Below are 20,257 nucleotides of genomic sequence, written 5' to 3' on the forward strand. Positions count from 1 at the left end.
CCCTCAGAATCCTCTCCAGTAACTTAACTACCTTACTTACATGTTAGACTCGCTTGTCTATCGTTCCCAGGCTTTCCTTGTGACTCTTAAATAGAGGCACAACATTAGCCACCGTCCAGTCATCCGGTACCTCGCCCATGTCTAACGATGATTTGTATAGACATCTCTAGCTTCCCGCAATGTCTTCTGATACATCTGATCTGACCCGGGAGATTTATCTACCTTCGTACTCCTTAGGACATCTAACCTCGAAATGTGGGGAATGGAGGAGATGCGTGTGAGAGCTCTCAACCGTGGAAGAGGAGAAGCCATGTTACTTGAAGAAGAATGTTTCTAATGTGCAGAGTCTCATCTTAAGATCCGATGTAACAGGGATGGAGAAACGAAGGAAAAGGGAGATGGAGTACGTGGAGGTAGCTGTGGCAGCTGATAGTATAAAGTAGATAGTTTTTCTCCCAAGGAGCCTGAGATACAGAAAAGTTTCAGTGGTAATTCAGGTGAATTTGAGGGTTCGAGTGAAACTTGGTGGCAAAGATGATAAAATTGACAAGTTCCGCATGAGTGCAGGAGGTTTTACCTATGTAGTTATTGATGTAGGGTTGAAAGAGTTAGAAATGGGTGTCAGTGCAGATCTAGGATTGGTACACATGGCCAACAAAAATGCGTTTGTAGCTGATTTGTAGAAAGTGGGAAAAATCAAATGAGTTGTTGAGGGTCAGTATAATTCCTGCCATGTGGATGAGAGTATTGATGAAGAACTGTTGGATCTATGTTCCAGTTATCTATAGAGATAGAGGTGTATATAGACTGGACATCCATAATTACATTGCGGTGGTTGATATCAGAGAATTGGAAGTTGTCAAAATGGTGGAGAGCATTAAAGGTGTCCCAGGTATAGGTGGGAAGTGCAGGAAAAGTAGATGGTAAAGATATGAGATGCAGGCAGAACAATGAATTTAACAGGGCAGTCCTATTTGTGGATCTGTGGTAAGAGGTAGAAGCAAGCAGAGTAAGTTTGGGGCTCCTCGGAGGGGAAATCTGATGTGACGAGAATTAAGGTATATCATAAACTATCCAGAGAAAAGATAGTGATGATATATAAAATTAAAGAAAACATGGCCTGCTACAGTACTAAACAAAATCTCATCACTTTTGCTGCCAGTTTCCACCCTGCTTTCATGGTGTATCTCTGACTCTCTCAATGCCACCTACTCAATCTTGCGGGATTGGTTAGCAGCTAATGTCCAATAAAAGCCCTTCAGTTCTGAGAGAGGCTTTTTGACCTGAAATATTATCTCTGTTTCTCTTTCCACAGATGCTGCTTGACCAGTTGAATATTTGGATCTTTTTCTGTTTTAATCTATTACAACCCTGCAGACTCCCATACAGTGCATTCAGAAAGTATTCAGACCACTTCACTTTTTCCACATTTTGTTACGTTACAGCCTTATTCTAAAATGGATGAAATTTTTTTTTTTTATCATCAATCTACACACAATGCCCCATAATAAAAATAATAAAAAACAGGTGTTTAGAAATTTTTGCAAAGTAATTAAAAAGAAATAACTCCCCATTCAGCATTCCAACTGGACAGTTCTCCCTGATTTGCTGGTTTATTCTTTAACGCATTGAACATCCACGTCAATTCACACAACACTTTTTCATGCAATCGTAAGTAATGCAACACCTGCTCTTTAACTTCCCAACATCCAGGGCCCAAAACACTGCTTCCAGGTGAGCGGAATTCACTTGCAGATCCTAAATTAGTGTATTGCTCACAGTATGCGCTTTATCTACATTGGTAAAAACAAAACATAGATTAGGAGATGTTTTGCAGTTCACTTACAATCAATTCACAGGGGTGATCATGGATTTCAGATTATCATTCACTTTAATTTTCATTCCATTCTACCTCTCACCTCTCTTTGGACTTTTAAACCCTCCTTGTAAAGCCCAGCATAAGCTCAAGGAACTAGATCTGGAATATTGGGCTTCTTTGTGGTATTTGACCAGTGGGTGCTTCCACTGGCAATACTACCTACATGTTCTTGCAGGGCGGTTACTGGCTGTAACCAGGATAACTGAGCTAATTCTTAACCCCTGTAACTATTGCCAGTTGAGATTTATGATTACAGGTTGTCAATTGAACCAGTGGTCTTTCCACAGTGTAGTTCAATTATTCATCACGTGTGCTTCATCACCCATCAGTATGATTAATGCATTGTGTGATCTTTGCAGCTAAAGGCAGGCCCTCTGGAGGAGACGTACATTGCCACAATTCTGCGGGAAATCCTGAAAGGTTTAGACTATCTGCACTCGGAACGGAAAATTCATAGAGATATTAAAGGTAAGAAGACATTCTAGAGGGTTTGTCCAATGAGGCGATATGGGTGAAACTCAAAAATAAGAAAGTTGCAATCGTTCTAATGAGATTGTACTATAGGCCTTCCAATAACCAAGGTGAGGCAGAGTAACAGATGTATAGATAGATTACAGAATTATGCAAAAGCAAGAAAGTTGCCATAGTGGATGTCTTTAACTTCCCTGATAATTACTTAGACTTGCTCAGTGCAAAAGACATAGATGGGGCAAAATTTGTTAGGTGTATCTAAGAGCGTTTTATAAAATAGCATATGGATGATCTAACTTGAGGAAGGACCATACTATAGTACTGGTAAACAAGACTGGTCAGGTTCTTGGAGTTTCAGTGGCAGAGCATTTTGGGGACAGTGATCACAACTCCATAAGTTTTAAGATTGTTTTGAATAGGGTTGTGATGGAAGGGTATTATTCTGCTGCAGTTCCACGGGGTTTTGTGTTGGGACCTTAGTGGTTTGTAATAATATATATAAGCAACTTATAAAGAAAGAAAGATGGTGGCTTAGTAAGTTTGCAGACAACACTAAAATTGATGGAGTTGTGAGCAATGGGGAAGGTTGTCTAAGTATTCAACAGGATATAGATCAGCAACAGAAATGGTGGAGAAATGGCAGTTTAATCCAAGCTAGTGTGCAGTGTTGTACATTGGGAGGTGGAAAAAAAGGGGAAAGTATACAGTTAATGGCAAGAACGTTAATAGCTTTGATGTAGAGAGGGATCGCGGTACAAAACCAAAGTTCCTGAAAGTGGCAACACATATAGAGAAGTAAAGAAGGTATATGTTATGCTTGCCTTTATCAGTCGGGGCATTGAGTATAAAAGTCAGGAAGTCATATTGCAGTTTATAGGACTTTTCAAATAATTATGTGCTTTGTTTTGATTTCCATTTTCTGACTTAAAAGCTGGTGAGGAGGAAAAACAAGAAGCAGTACCAGGATCCTTCTAAAAGCAGGAAATTTGCACTACCAGGAACAGAATCTGATGAAGAGGTTGCATGTTCAAATTTGTGCCTGAACACACACATCTCAAAAGCCTGTTGGTGATGGGATCTTGGTGTATTGCACCCGAGTACTCTATGAGTGCTGCACATTAATGTTAGGCCACACCAGCCACTTAACTGCAATGAGAGCAGGGTAAAGGATAGTGCATTTGCAAAATGAAGTTGGGAATAATTGGAGAACTATACTGTTGGGGAATGCCACAAAGAAAAAGGCGTCTATTTGCTGGGATTGGCCACTTCACTCTACTCCTCCTTTTCTACTTCCAAATCGTCTCTCGTAGAGGGCTAACAGTTCTACACTTGTGTCAGCTCAGATTTTGGTGCTCGAGTACCTAAAGATGAATTAATCCCCACGGCTGCCTTATTCTGGAAATGTAATGAACCATGACTGATCACAGAAGCAGGATTACAGTGGTTTCAGTAGAATTGTTAGCTTTACTGTCTTGTTTTGTCACCTTTCCACAGCTGCTAACGTGTTACTGTCCGAACAAGGTGACGTTAAGCTCGCAGACTTTGGTGTTGCAGGTCAACTAACCGATACACAAATAAAGAGGAACACTTTTGTGGGCACGCCCTTCTGGATGGCACCAGAAGTCATCAAGCAGTCTGCATATGACTTCAAAGTGAGTGAGCAAATGCTTGAGTTTTATCTTTGGATTTAGGTTCTATCACTCCTCTGGATTTGTTCCTATTGCTGTCAACCAAACACCTTTGGCATGTGTGGATCAGGAAAAAAAATGTTGGTTAAGACCAACTACCATTCCAAGAACAACATTCAAATAGTAGTGTGCATCTTTTCATTGCTCAAATGGTCTGGGTGATTGACTTCTCATAATTAAAATGTGATGGGAAGGAAAGGGTAAAGGATTACAGTAGGCACATCCCATTCCAAGATTTAAATTGTGACTAATTGCTTAGGACCCAACTTCCTGGAGTGATTTTACTTGATTAGTTCTGTCATGTAGAAATGAGAAATGTGCATTTAAGGCAGTACCTTGTTAAAGTAACTTCATCATTTCATTTCCTGTTTATATATATTTTTTAAATTTATATCCATAAGTATATTTTCTCAATATACATTGCATTAGAAATCCTTTGCCAGCTATTGCTGCTCCTGCCCTGAGAACAGTTTGTTACATACTTACACAGAATACAATGAATTCAAATCTAAACTGTTTTCTTTTGAGCTGTGATGTCCCTTTACAGTATTTATCTAGTGTCATTACAACAGTGACCAGGTACCAAACCAGAAATATTAATTGCCTTACTATCATTTGTGACTCATTGACCGGAATTGTACAGTATTGCAATAAAGATATCCACAAACAAGATAATTACTTGAGTTTTTTTCATTACACCAGAGCGTAAGAATAAAGAGCGGGAGTAAACCATAGGACCAGTAGGATTAGATTAAGGTACAGTGTCCTCCATAATGTTTGGGACAAAGACCCATCATTTATTTATTTGCCTCTGTACTCCACAATTTGAAATTTGTAATAGAAAAAATTACATGTGGTCAAAGTGCACATTGTCAGATTTTAATAAAGGCCATTTTCACCATGTAGACATTACAGCAGTGTTTATACATAGTCCTCCCATTTCAGGGCACCGTAATGTTTGGGACACAGCAATGTCATGTAAATGAAAGTAGTCATGTTTAGTATTTTGTTGCATATCCTTTGCATTCAATGACTGCTTGAAGTCTGTGATTCGTGGACATCGCCAGTTGCTGGGTGTCTTCACTGATGATGCTCTGCCAGGCCTGTATTACAGCCATCTTTAGCTTATGCTTGTTTTGGGGGCTAGTCCCCTTCAGGTTCTCTTCAGCATATAAAAGGTATGCTCAATTGGGTTCAGATCGGGTGATTGACTTGGTCACTCAAGAATTTACAATTTTTTAGCTTTGAAGAACTCCTTTGTTGTTTTAGCAGTATGTTTGGAATCATTGTCTTGCAGTAGAATGAACCGCCGGCCAATGAGTTTTGAGGCATTTGTTTGAACTTGAACAGATAGGATGTACACTTCAGAATTAATTATACTACTACCATCAGCAGTTGTATCATCAATGAAAATAAGCTCATCAGTACCTTCAGCAGCTTCAGTCAGTACCTTCAGCAGGTCTTCCTTGGCCTGCCAGTCCCATTTGCGATTACTAAGCTCATCAGTCTTTCTTCTTAATGGTGTTCCAAACAGTTGATTTTGGTAAGACCTAAGGTTTGGCTGATGTCTCAAACAGTTTTATACTTGTTTCTCAGTCTCATAATGGCTTCTTTGACTTTCATTGGCACAACTTTGGTCCTCATGTTGATAAACAGCAATAAAGGTTTCCAAAGGTAATGGAAAGACTGGAGGAAAGACTAGGTGGTGAGAGCTCTCTTATAGCTGCATTAAGGAGGCAATTAAACACACCTGAGCAATTACAAACACCTGGGAAGCCATGCGTCCCATACATTATAGTGCCCTGAAATGGGGAGACTGTGTATAAACACAGCTGTAATTTCTACATGGTGAAACCAAAATGTTTAAAAATACCCTTTAATAAAATCTGACAATGTGCACTTTAACCACGTGTGTTTTTAAAAAAAAATTTAAATTACAAATCTCAAATTGTGGAGTACAGAGGCAAATAAATAAATGATGGGTCTTTGTCCCAAACAGTATGGAGGGCACTGTATATATGATCTTTGGCCTGAACTGCCATTAGCAACACTTCGATAACACTTTTCATTTAGTATAAAGTTCAAAGGCATTTAAAAAAATTATTTATCCTCCAAATATATACTATCCTTTGTATAGCTCAAAAATTATATTTCAGTTTCCTTCTAGCTGATTATAATTTTGGTTTACTCTTCCAATGCTCCCATTTTTTGAAGTTGTGCCATGCTCAGTGGCACTGATTCATATTTACATTTCTGCTATTTAAGTTACTTTCCCAATCACATCTTTTTACTTAAAGTAAACTTTCCCTTTGAGTATTGCTTTGTGCCCAGCTAAACATAAAATAAGGCAGAAAATGTTAGAAATGCAGGTCAGTCAGCATACGGAGAGAGAAATAGTTGTGATCTTGTTTTCTGCTGTATTCCATAGGTCTATCATGATGTACAGTGGTCTTGGGTGCGGATTGGACTTTGGATAATGGATCAGAGATGCTTAAAAATGATTCAAAAGTATTTAATTTTAAGTTATTTATTATCCTAAATTAACTTAAACCTGGGAAAGAGATTAATAAAACATTACAATTTACTAGGTTATCTGCACCAATCTTTTCAGTCAAAATCCATGAGTCCCGCAACACTTGAGAAATGCTTTCATCTCTGATGAAAAACAGAGGGGTCAGATGTGCATCTAACTCCTTGGCTCAGGATATTTGTGCTCCACTGTAGAATGGGAGATCAGATGTGCTGCTATCTGATTTCCAGCTCATTCCTAACTTGTGCTTTGCAATGTGCAGGCACAAAAGTTAGAAAATGCAGCTGCCCAGCAAATCTCATCAGGAAAAGCAGTAGTAGCTATTTAGCCCCTCCACCCCCCGTGTTGTTCAGCCATTCAGTAAAATCATGGCTTAATCTTTTCTGCACTAACCTGATAAATCTTGATTCCCTTAATAACTAAGCAATTTATTATAGACACAAAAAGCTGGAGTAAGTCAGCGGGACAGGCAGCATCTCTGGAGAGAAGGAATGAGTGACGTTTTGGGTCGAGACCCTTCTTCAGAAGTTATATATGCATTTAATCTCTCTAGAAAATCTCAACTGCTTTCACAGTCCTTGTAGTGTTGTGAATTCCAACGATTCATCGTTCTATGTGAAGATGTTTTTCCTTTCTGTCCTGAATATATCGCCATTTACTTTAAGGCAATGACTTCTCTTTTTTGACACTCCTGCAGAGAAAATGTCACATCTGAAAGCTCGAGAGGATTTTTGCTTATTTCATTGTGAAACTACAAGCTAGCAAACACGTAATTTACCCAATGTTGCAGAATTGCTCTGATGAAAGTCATTGTCCTAAAACATTAACCCTGTCTCTGCCTCCAGATATGCTGCCTGACTTGCTGAGTATTTTCAGCATCTTTTGTTTTTATTCCATCCTCGCTGCGTTTAATGTTTGTGATTTATTATTTATTGCTCCCGATTTTGCTGGTTCAGCAGTTAATCCCTGGAAAAATATATTGAAAGGTTATTTAAGCATCAATAAATGATCATCATAGTGAGCTGCAATGAAATATTATGGCGTAAATAATAGGGGGCAAAACTCAAGTAAATCTCATCTTTCAGCCATTGTTCATGGTTTTTAAACCAGCGATATAACATCTTTGTGGACTGAAGCAAAATCTGTTCATTTTATTCTTAAATTTCATTTATTTATAGTTCATGCCTACCAAGTTTAAAAAATGCATGTACTATTTACATTTATTTTTCATTCTCCTTGTTCTGCTTTTCTCCCATTTGTGCATGTGGCTCAATTTTGAATGGATAATTTTCTCTCTTCTTCAACCACTGTGTATCTGGCTTCCATTCTTGTACATTTTCTTGTTTCTGTTTATTCAGAGTTTGATAAATGAGTCATTGCACAAGTTACTCCATTTCGTCTTTCTTCCTATTTGGTTGAAGGCCTAATTAACAAATTATTAAGCAACAAGCACCAAGATAGTTTGAGCCACAAAGATTGTGGGAGCTTGCAAAATTGATGAAAAATATATAACAAACCTTTGCAGCTCAAATATACAGATTAAACATGAACATTCTTGTAAATGATTGAAAACACAAGGTAAGACTGGAACAAAATGAGCTCCCAATTTGTGAACTTTCTGGCAGAGTTTAGGGTAATTAAATGGCAATATAGGAAAGGAAAGAAGTGTTCTTTATAATGAACAGATTCAGCAATTAACTAAATCCCGTCATGGTGCTGCACAGACAGGACAGCAGATGAATTAAGAATGCTTGTGCGGTTTGGCACCTGGCAAACCTACACCCATTCTGGAGTGTAGTGGCCAGAGGTGTGTGCAAGGCAGTTAATATTGAAATTTGTGGTTTGGGAATCTCTGTTTGAATGGCTTCCAAAGTTCTGTGTCAGTCTGATGTATCCCTGTCTTTGTAGGTATAAACGTTTCCAAATGAAGTCTGATGTAGGAAACTAGTCTTTTTCAAATAGTTTCTCAGTCTCTGACATAAATTTTCAGGCAGACATCTGGTCCCTTGGAATTACTGCGATTGAACTAGCGAAGGGGGAGCCGCCTAATTCGGAGCTGCATCCTATGCGAGTTCTATTCCTCATTCCGAAGAACAACCCCCCAACTCTGGAAGGAAATTACAGCAAGCCCTTCAAAGAATTTGTCGAGGCGTGCCTCAATAAGGATCCCAAATTTGTAAGTAGGACTCGTTGGTTTTGGAGGGAAAATTGTGAATGGTTTAGAAATTATGTAACTTGCAGTGATGTGTATCCAGTGACCATGTTTGTGAAAAAATAAAGAATTTGTACTTATAAAGCATTTATGATGTTTTCAAAGTATCTCAAGTTCTTTATATTCCACAAATTACTTTGAAATGTCATCCATATTGTAAAGAAATGTAGCAACCAGCTTGTACAATGCAAAATCCAGTCTGGAGAAGTGTGATCAATGCCAATAACATGTTTTGGCAGAATGCTTTGAAGGGTGAATGTTGCTGGGATATAGGATAAATCAGTTTCAAATTCTGCTGCAAAATCTTTTGCATATCTGAACAGAAAGAAGAGAAAAAGGCAAACTTGGGTTTACACCTCACCTGAGGATAGCTCATAAATGTGTGGCCCAAATACTATATTAAATAAGGGCTGAAATCATATGTGGCTGAATGAGGCTTTAACTCACCACCTTTTTACTTTGAGACGTCTCCAATATAGCCAAGACGTCTTGAAAATGTCTTTAAAATTTAAAAATGTCTTAATGTTTTTTTAATACTTTAAAATATGTCACGCTATTGTTACTGAGAGGAATGATGAAAGAAAAGTCTAAATGTTTAAGAAGGAACTGCAGATGCTGGAAAATCTACCTAAAGAAAAGTCTAAGATAGGCAGTAGTGTGGAGGTTGTAAGCGTGCAGTCCAGTGCATGAATGTTGAGAAACTCGTTTGTTAAACGAATAAATAATTTTAAAGTTGATGTGGATTGCAATAGAAAATACCAGGGCAGGGCAATAGTTTGAAGATAATTATATATTTGAAAGGAGAATTTACTTGGTCTTAAGTTATTTTTCTCTTTTTAGTTTGAGTCATAAAGTACTGGCTATTTTCCAGTTCCTTGCCAAGAAATGATCGTGGCTCAACTATGACCATTCTGGTTTCTTCATGTGCCAATGCAACGTGTTGCTGGATGGCAATAAGGAACTGAAATTTATTTCTGTACCCCACCCTCCCCCTACCCATCATCATGTGAATGCTGTAATGCATCAGCTGTTTTGGCTGGATCTGGTGGTCTGCATATCTTTGTAGTGCATCAAGTATTATCTTCATATGTTTGACATCTGAGGTTCACTTGGAAATTGTGAAAGCTGTGATACAGGGAGAGAATATTGGAACTTCTTCAGCTTTCTATTTGGGTCCCTTATTTATTTATTTATTTATTTATTTATTCCGAACAAGTAAAGACATTAAAGACATTAATAGTAACAAAATCGAAATTATCAAACACTTGGACATTACAATCAATATTTACAAAGCAATGAAAAGAACAAAAGCAAAGTTCCAATGTCCAACTCTGTGTCTGTACAAGCTCGAAAAGGAGTGAGAAGAAGAATAACTTATTAAATCTCACCCCTTTTCCCCAACACTTCTACCATATTTAAAAATCAATTAATTCATAATAATAATACTACCCTAGGCAATTTCCCATAATACCTACAGACATATATATACATACAACTATTATGCACATACAAACTTCATATCTGAAGTACCCAAACATAAGTAAACAATAGTAAAGCAATAGATAAACATTAACCACCACTTGTCAACCATCCCCTCCATCCCTGTACCCCTTGAAAATTATTTTTTTATATATCATTTTAAAATGATTCATGTTTGTGCATTGCTTTAATTCCCCGTTCAATTTATTCCACACTCCTACTCCACAAACCGAAATACAAAAGGTTTTTCTAGTCGTACGGACTCTTTGTTTCTTAAAGTTAAATATTCCTCTTAAATTGTAACCCCCCACACGCTCGTTAAATAATTTTTGAATGTTTCCAGGTAAATTTTTATTTTTGGCCCTAAACATTATCTGAGCTGTTTTGAATGTAACCAAATCTTCTAATTTTAATAATTTTGCCTCTAAAAATAATGGATTCGTATGACCCAGATACTTAGCATTATGGATAATACGAATTGCTCTTTTTTGCATCATGGTTAATGAGTGTTTCGAATTTTTATAGTTATTACCCCAGACTTCTGCACAATAATTTAAGTAGGGTAAAATTAATGAACAATAAAGAATACGGAGTGATTTGTAATCCAGAGCTTGCTTGGCTTTGTATAATACAGAGATACTTTTTGACAATTTTAATTTTACATGTTTAATATGTGATTTCCAGCTTATTTTATCGTCAATTATAACCCCAATAAATTTATTTTCATGCACTCTTTCAACTTCCACCCCATTTATCTTTATACTTACTAGTGTATTTATTCTACAATTACCAAATAACATTATTTTAGTTTTACTCAGATTTAATGAAATTTTATTCCTATCAAACCATATTTTCAATTTACCCATTTCTTTTATTATTTTATCCAATAGCTGTTTTAAATTTTCCCCAGAACAAAAAATATTTGTATCATCTGCAAACAAAACCAGCCTCAAAACCCTACCCTTAGACTATATTATCTAGTTTCTTATTGTGAACCACCTACTTCCACTGATGAATGTTACAAGTTAGTCTGCTCGAATATTTTTGCGTGTTCTAATTTGTGTAGTTGGACAATAGTGATCCATAAAATGAAACAATAAAGTAATAAATCTAGGGGGGAAATTTTAGAGAAATAAAAGAAAATGTTGACATAAGGAAAACTGTAAAATGCATCAACGGCAAAGGAAAAATGTACAAGAAGCTGCATGAAGAGAATGTTGCAAAAGCCTTTAAGCTTTCAGAATGTAATTCGAGGAACTGTGTGATAAAGAGAAATGAGAGCCCATAAAACTGAATGCAGGCAAGACTATAACAGATAATAAGGAGATGGGAACAGTTAAATATGTTACATGTATTTTTAAATAGAGGAAGAGACTGCAATAACACACTAGCAGAACAAACCTTAAAATGTCAAGTTGAGGAATTAAATAGTGGCTGTAAATTTTAATGTAATGGAAATGCAAAACCAAAAGGATAAACAGTCCTTGAGGATGTGATGGATTATTGGGTATTTACATGAATTTGTCACCAGTCAGGAGGCTGACAACTTGACAATGTATTGATAATCAGATATAAATAGATTAATTGATTTGTCTGGACCTATTTTGAGAAAGAGTCAATGGATTTTGAACATTTTCCAAAATGCATTTCAAAAAATGCCATCAAATGATAGTTAGTAAAGATGAGAATTTATGGCATGGGTGGTGAGATTGGAAGGTTGGTTAGAAATACGTGTCTAATCTCAAGAGTCGTGAGTGTTTTATTGTTGTATGTCATAAAACAGAACAATGAAATTCTTACTTGCAGACACCATAATAAACAGTTAAAAAAAAAATATATATATAAACAAACAATATATTGCAATTACAAATTCAAGCCCTCAAGTCCCTAGTACAATCAAGGTAGTTCATAGTTTAGTTGGCGTTTGTAGTGTTCAATAATAGCCTGATGGTTGTTCAAGAAGGAACTGCAGATGCTGGAAAATCGAAGGTATACAAAAATGCTGGAGAAACTCAGCGGGTGCAGCAGCATCTATGGAGCGAAGGAGATGGGTAACGTTTCGGGCCAAAACCCTTCTTCAGTCTGATGGTTGTTGGGAAGAAGCTGCTCCTGAATATGGACAAACAATTTTCAGACTTCTGTACCTTCTTCCTGATGGCAGGAGTGAAATGAGAGAATGGCCAGGGTGGCATGGGTCCCTGATGATGCTGGCTGCCTTTTTAAGACCGTGCCTCCTATAGATCCCTTCGATGGTGGGAAGGTTAGTACTGGTGATGGACTGGGCAGTGTTCACCACTTTTTACAATCTTCTTCATTCCTGGGTGTTCGAGTTGCTGAACCAGGCCATGATGCAACTGGTCAATATGCTTTCTACTGTACACCTGTAGAAGTTCAAGAATATTCGTCAACATACCAAATCACCTCAATCTTATCAGGAAGTACAGGCATGATGCATTAATGATTCTTTATGATTGCATTAATGTTCTGGGTCCAGGACAGATCTTCAGAGATTTGCATGCCAGGAATTTGGCACAAAAGACATGCCTTGTAATTCTTTACCAGGGCTTCAGTGTTTTACCATATATAGAGTTGATATTGTTGGTTTATTATCAACCAAAGAGCTCTATGATCCTTGTTATCAACACATGTATAAAGATACAGTGAAAAGCTTTTGTAACTACTGCGTAGCAATTTGTGAGGATACATAATATATGCCACTGGTAGAAGGAATATCAAAATGTCAACACAATGTATTGTGTATCAATTTACAGATGATTATAAATTTGGAGTTGCAATAAAATAAGTTGTGTATATCCCTGTGCAAATTAATTAAATCAGGCAAACATTTGGATATAATAAGTCAATATACACATCACAGGGCTACCTTTTATTCATTATCATCTCACATTATGTCCTTGGTACATTATACGACCAAAAATGCTCTTTGTGAATGTCTTTGACGTGATTTGGCATGGATTTAACTAAACTCTGACAGTTTCCAAGGGTTTTTTTCATCCCAATACCCTAGCTGAATTATGGCCTCAATGAGCTTGTCTCGTGGTACAGTCCTTTCCTTTCAGCCTCTCCTTGATAATTGACCACAAATTTAAGGAACTGTTGGCCACCTAGATGTGATATTCATTTTGTGAATGTAGACAAAAATGCTGGAGAAACTCAGCAGGTGAGGCAGCATCTATGGAGAGAAGGAATAGGCGACGTTTCGGGTCGAGACCCTTCTTCAGACTGATGGTGAAATGCTTGATATCCATTTTGTGAACTGCTTGATGAGTTCTTCTCAAATGATAAAACAGTGGTTGATTGATGCAACACTGACACTGCTGGTGTATGGTTGTTATTTTGTCTATAATTTATTTTGAATGTTATCAATTATGCTTCATGTGTTGCTTGTATTCCTAGTTGCATGTTAAGTTATAGCCATCTTTATTTACCACTTCATTCCATACATCTTCATTTGCATAATTTCCTGTCCATCCTCATCCAGGTATATTCATGCATTCCATCTTCACATTTGATTATTTTGCTCTTGCTCACTATTATTCTCGTTTATACATTCTCTTCACCTTGAATTCTTGTTGGTTCTATTTGTGAATTGGGTTAGTCTATTTCTGCTGAATTCCTCCATTTCCTGTGTTCTGATTTGTTATTGTACCACACTTTTTTTAAAATATTGTTTCATTCATCCAATTGAAGGGAAATTTCACAGAAATTACTGGGAATGAATACCTCAAGGCTGAAAATTTGCAACTAGAACTTTTTGGAGAGATTTATAGGTTTCCAGAAAAATGTAAGATCCAGTATAGGACATAGAAAAGTCATCATGTGAAAAAAAGACTGAATCAGTCTGTCATTCAATTAATCTTCACAAGGATGTACATTAGAATAGGAAATTATAAAGCTAGAAAGACAAAGACTCTGAAATGCTCAGTATTATGATGTATCAATATGTCAAATTGGGCTGAATCAAATGAGAATATTTTCAGAGAGACACAAGTCTGCAGATGTTGGAATCTTACTGGAGGACCTCAGTAGGTCAAGCATCAATGGGGGTGGGGGGGGGGGGGGGTGGACAAATGACATTTCAGGTTATGACCCTTCTTCAGAAGCAATCCAAATCAGCACCTGTCCATTTCTCTCCACAGATGCCCCTTGACCCGTTGAGTTCCTCCAGTTTGTTTTTTTGCTGTGAATATTTTCAGATGCAAAAGGGGAAAAGGTATTTGATCTGCACACAGATGTTGCATAGAAACCTTGTGTCTTTTTCAAAAGTGCTGAAACTAGCGTGTTGGCTGCCATGTTTAGCCATAGGTGTCATATAGATTATCCCTCTTATCTTCACCAATTTGCTTCAATGCAATCTTCACCAATTTGCTTCAATGATAACAAACAATGAGTAAACAGAATACTTCAAAGGGTATGGAGTCCAACAGCATTTTCACAGTAATGCTTTAGATTTGTGATTTAGAATGATTGTGCCTCTAACCAAACTATTTAAATACACTTGTTAAATTAGCATCTAACCAATAAAGAGAAAATTTGTTAAGTTATGTGTGGGAGAAGAAAAACGAATAAGACTTGCTCAGTTACCAGTGCATTAACCTGCTGTCAACTAACAGTAAAGTGATGGAAGGCATTGGTGATATTTACTCACCATTAATCTTGTGAATGCTGATTTTGGATTCTGCAAGGATTAGATAACTGCATTCCACTTTTCCCTAAGCCAGGCACGTGCCATCAGGGTAGGCAAGGTAGGCACTGCCTACCCTGACTAAAATTATTAAATATAAATAGTAAAGGCATGGGAGAATTATGCCTATCTAAGAGATCGATCTCTTGGGTAGGCATAATTCTCCGTGCCTTTCATGTGCAGTACTTGCAACACATGAAAGTCTGTGCAGCCCACGTGCCGTCGGCGCTGCTTCAAACCGTCAATTTCAAGGGGAGCTGAAGGCAGCTGAAATTCTGCCTTTGCAGTACTGCGCATGCGCAGCGCAAGTTTCTTGGCGGGTTTTTCAAATGTGGATTGTCATTATCTTAAGTGTATCTTAGGAAACAAAGAGAGAAGATTGGAGTTTGTGTATCAATAATGTGGTAGGTAAATATCTTGGTGCTATATGTTTTTAAATACCGTACTTCCCGGGGTGGGGAGAGCTCCTTTCACAGCGTTTGGGGAGTCTGGCCCGGGGTAAAGTTGCGGGGAGGGCAGGAGCGTTGTGAAGGAGGGGATCGGGGATCATGCCAGTAACCCACTTGCCGCGACGCTCAGGGCGCAGAGCCACCGCATTGTGGCCGTGGAGTGACTTAGCTCGGGTGGCTGCGAGCGGCCACCAGGACCGGACAGCACCTTCTGCCAGCCCCGCTCACCTCTGGCAGTGCGATCCATCTGAAAACCTCTCTCCTGCCGCTCGCCGGCCTCGCTCATGTCAGCCGCTTCCCGCAAATCCTTAAATTCTGACAGTGCGATCAAGGGACCAATTGAGGTTACTCGGCTGTTGGAATTTAAGGATTTGCGGGAAGCGGCTGACATGAGCAAAGCAGACGAGCGGCAGGTGAGAGATGTTCAGACGGAGAGCACTGCCAGAGGTAAGCGGGCCGGCAGAAAGCGCTGCGGTCCCGGCGGCCGCTCGCAGTCACCCGAGCTGCTTCCTTCCCTGGCCACAAAGCGGTGGCTCCATGCCCGGAGCGCCGTGGCAGCGATGAGTGAGCGAGTTCCTGGCATGATTCCCGACCCTCTCCTTCTCAACACTCCTGCCCTCCCTGCAACTTTACCCCTGGCCAGACATCCCACATGCTGTGAAAGGAACTCTCCCCCCAATTGGTCCCTTGAACAAGTATTGTCATTCAATAAGATGACAACTGATTCAACTTGTTCCGTGTACTCCTCTTTTTCCCACCATCTCTCCACCTGCCGTCACCCTCCATCCCCCACCCATTCAGTAATTCAAAATGAAGGAGATTTGGAAGTTTTGGGCAAATTGAATTTTTACTTATTTTTATTTTTTATTTTTACGTAGAGAACAATCTGCGCATGCGTGGTTTAAGATTTTTTTTTGAAAGCCGACTAACTGCCTACCTTGAGTTATTACTCACGGCACGTGCCTGCCCTAAGCATATAGAAAAGGGTGGAACTCTGAGATGACATGAAACTGGTGGCTTTTGACATCAAGGCAGACTTTAAATGTGTGACAGCAAAGAACCCACGTAAAACAGACAGGAACCAGGGAAACTTTCCAAGTTGTGGAGCACAATCGAAGTTAGAGGCAAATTGCCTTCAACACTGCTACATGTGTCTTTTGGAAAGGTGTCTGATCAATTCAGCTTCGTCACCAATGACCCTCTGTACACTTGTAGATAAGAATTGAAAATGTTAGGTGATGAATACATAATTTTTGTTCGTATGTCAGGTAAATTAGTTAATGCTTACAATTTAAAATGGTGTGATTGGAAAGTGAGGAGCAAGTAGAGAATATTAAAAGTGATGCTGTGGAGGTTTGTTGCTTAAATAACATGCACCTATAGTTTTTTTGTTTTCAAATCCCAGCGACCAACAGCGAAAGAGCTTCTGAAACACAAGTACATCCAGCGTTACACAAAGAAAACCTCCTACCTAACAGAACTGATAGACCGCTACAAACGCTGGAAGTCTGAAGGTCATGGTGAGGAGTCTAGTTCTGAAGACTCTGACCTGTAAGTATTCCCAGATTTTGGCATGAAAGGAAAGGGAAGGGGTAGTCCATTATGAATGAATGGTGTGTTCCTGTGTTCAGTGTAGGGTGTGCTAGTTTTAAAAGAGCTCTGTGTTACTGCCAGGTGCCCTTTACTATTCACTAGTTTGTCAGGAATGTTCTGCCCAATCAGATAATCCATTGAATCTGAGAGTTTGCTGATGTTTGTGGTTGATCAGATAGTGTTGTACTTTGAGTCCCTGTTGGTGTTGTCATGAATATGAATGTCTTTGATGTGTGAACGGCTGGGGAAAAATGGATGCTATTTAATAAAGATGAATTGAAAATCCCTGTATGGGTTTGATGTCGAGCATTTTCACAGGAACTTGCTGTCTGTCTACAGTGAAACTGATGGAGATGAAAGGGATCAGTGTCCAGTATGGACTTTCCCCACTGTACGTCCCAGCACCTTAAGCAAGCTTCAAAATGGAATGCCTGTACAGAGTTCTCAGAAGGTAAGTCTACATACACCTAGCATCCTCACTAGAATGATAGCAATATGCGGTTTAGTCAGTGACCACAATGATACTCTGAGGACTTGTGTGGTAGAATCTCATGGATGTGGTTTTTTTTTTCAGTCCTGTTGCTGTGAAGATGTATGTTTTTTTTCCCCCTTGTCACTCGGCGATGCAGAAAGGGGATAGTTGGGCAGTCTCTGTAAATGCTTTCCTACTACTTTTCCATGCCTTTTCAAGCAATGCTTTGTACCCTGTCATGATTAACAGAAATCTCTCCCTATATGTGCAGCAAAAATGTGTAATTGAACTAAAAACAAAAAATACTGGAAACATTTGCCAGATCAGGCAGTAAAAAAAAAAAGGGAAGGTTACTGGACCATGACCCTTTGTCAGAACTAAGAAAGAGAAAACACCTCCGTTTTCAGTAGCGGAGAAGATGGTTATTTGCCACTGAACTTTTTTCGCTGTTGAAAATTTAAGATTTGTGAGAAAAAGAAATAAACACTGAACAGGTGAGGCAGCAACTGTGGAAAATGGACAATTGACATTTCAGGACTGGGATATTCATCGCATTCAGAGTTCTGACAAAGGACCTAAATCATTAACAGTTTTTGTTAACACATTTTGTATGTACAGCATTTTATTTTATTTCAGGTTTCCAGCATCTGCAGTTTGTGTTTATTTTCATTCACTGTAAAATTGAATGGTCTATTTTATAGTAACGTAAAGATTTTCACGTTTCATTTTACTGCATTTTTTAATTGAAGCTGACAGAACAAATGCTTGTGTTTATCTTAAACATTACAGAAGTGTTTTGTAGTACATCCAAACAAAACTAGGCATTTGCCAAATAAGATGCAAGTGGAACTGGCAAGATGTTCCAAAAAAAAAATTCAGGAGAAAAGAGAGGTTGCAAATCAGAGATGTTTCGGAACAAAGGAATTCCATAGATTAGGACTTCATTAGCAGAAAGCAGGGACACCAGCGGTGGGCAATTAGAGCCTGGCCAGGTTGGAGCAACAAACATATCACCATGGGGCCAAAAATGGTTACACACGTGGGAGAAGAGAAAGGTCATGAAGGGATTTGGGAATGTGATTTTTAAGTAGGTGAAAAACAGATCAGTGAACACATTCATGAATGAGAGTTGGTGCATGTTAGAACATGGATAGTAGTACTTTGAATGGTAGGTTTGCAGAAGGTGGATGTTTGCCAGCGGTTTCTGGGGGAAATCAATATTGTGAGAGAAAAGGGTTGCAAAAACCGATTAGCCAAGGTAGGGCAGAGTATAGTGACATTACCTAGATGAAACATTTTTACAGATGTCAAGAATATGAGGTATGAAAGTCATAATGATATGTAGCATCAAACTGAGGTTTTAAAAGTCAGTATATTGTACAAAGTAAAAAAAACGAGGACATTTTATGGGTTCTATTATAAGGGAAGGAAGATTAGTGCTCTGAGGAAAGTTCAAAAGCACTGATCATGGCACAAAGTGGAGATGAGTGTGATTGAAAGCGGTTATGAGCAATATTGTCCATCGATTTGCTCACTATTCTTTTGTATCTTTTCTTTAATTTAGTCCTCAGAACCTATGAAGCGACTGCCAAAGTCAAAGTGCTTGACAACCCTGGTCAATCCCATGTTCAGAGAGGTAATGTAGCTACTGTATTTGGCTGAATGTGTTGTTATGGTTCTAATAAATATCCCAGTTCTAATAAGACTGAAAACTTTTATGTTTACTTTAGCTTTCAGCTAAATCTTAACTACATTACACTTTTAACTTTTGCACTTTTTATAATGCATTTTTAATTTTGCTTTATTTTTTTTAAATTCTTCTATTTTATTTCATTTTATTATTTCATTTTATTGTATGACATGTTTTTATGTGAAGCACTTTGAGTCTGCCTCGTGTATGAAATGTGCTATATAAATAAAGTTGCCTTGCCTTGCCTAAATATACCACTCGTTTGACAAATCTGGTATGGTTATCTGTTGTCATTAACAAAAAAAAATTGTTGTAATTGAAGTCATCAACTAATTGGCATCTTACAATATTAATGGCACCTCAAAAAAATTACTAGTCGTGTTAGTTTAGTCATCTTAGTAGTATAATGATTTTTTATATTAAAGTAATATGTTCCAGAGAAATATCAGTTATTCCACGCCCTGTTTCATTTCTGATCTCAGTGGAAGTCCCATGCTTTTTTACATGAGTTAGTTGCTTTTGTCTGACATTGGCAAATTTTTGAACATATTTTGTTTTGGTGAAGCTACAAGAGAAGCACAAAGTCACTGGTGGAAATCTGGGTGCCATTGAAGAGCTGGAGAATGCTTTTAATCTGGCTGAGGAATCCTGTCCAGGCATTTCGGATAAACTGGTAGCACACATGGTGGAGCGGGTACGAAGGTGAGTGAACATTCACAGGATTAAGGGGTCTGCTTACCAAGTCTGAAGAAGGGTCTCAACCCAAAATGTCACCTATCTATGTTCTCCAGAGATACTGCCTGACCCGCTTTTTGGTAAACCGGCATCTGTATTTCCTTGTGTCTACACTTGTCTCATTTGCTCCTTGCTGCTGTCATGATTTCACAACAGTGACCACTTCACAGAAACAATGAATTGGCTGCTAACTGTTTGGGCTAATGTGAGGGTACAACAAACACTATAAATGAGGGGTTGTTTACGTGATAGAGTAGAAGACCCAAGAGATAAAAGGAGAACATAGTGCTCTTTTATGAAGAAGGGTCTCGACCCGAAATGTCTCCTATTCCTTCTCTCCATAGATGCTGCCTC

The 20,257-nt window shown here is 38.4% G+C and overlaps 1 protein-coding gene across 4 annotated transcripts in view; it reads left to right on the forward strand.

Moving 5' to 3' along the window:
- The window catches only part of LOC116979769 (serine/threonine-protein kinase 25-like), a 68,633-nt gene that overhangs the window by 41,778 nt on the left and 6,598 nt on the right, over positions 1–20,257 (forward strand). For 2 of the 4 annotated variants that reach the window (XM_033031537.1, XM_033031539.1), the window contains exons 4-10: positions 2,239–2,347; positions 3,845–4,002; positions 8,559–8,744; positions 16,819–16,964; positions 17,325–17,457; positions 19,043–19,114; positions 19,734–19,870. In XM_033031537.1, coding sequence (XP_032887428.1) covers positions 2,239–2,347; positions 3,845–4,002; positions 8,559–8,744; positions 16,819–16,964; positions 17,325–17,457; positions 19,043–19,114; positions 19,734–19,870 — 941 coding nt within the window. The remainder of the gene's footprint in view (positions 1–2,238; positions 2,348–3,844; positions 4,003–8,558; positions 8,745–16,818; positions 16,965–17,324; positions 17,458–19,042; positions 19,115–19,733; positions 19,871–20,257) is intronic. The other 2 variants (XM_033031538.1, XM_033031540.1) reach the window with 2 other exon arrangements.

This window comes from Amblyraja radiata, chromosome 13 (genome assembly GCF_010909765.2).
Source record: "Amblyraja radiata isolate CabotCenter1 chromosome 13, sAmbRad1.1.pri, whole genome shotgun sequence".
NCBI lineage: Eukaryota > Metazoa > Chordata > Chondrichthyes > Rajiformes > Rajidae > Amblyraja > Amblyraja radiata.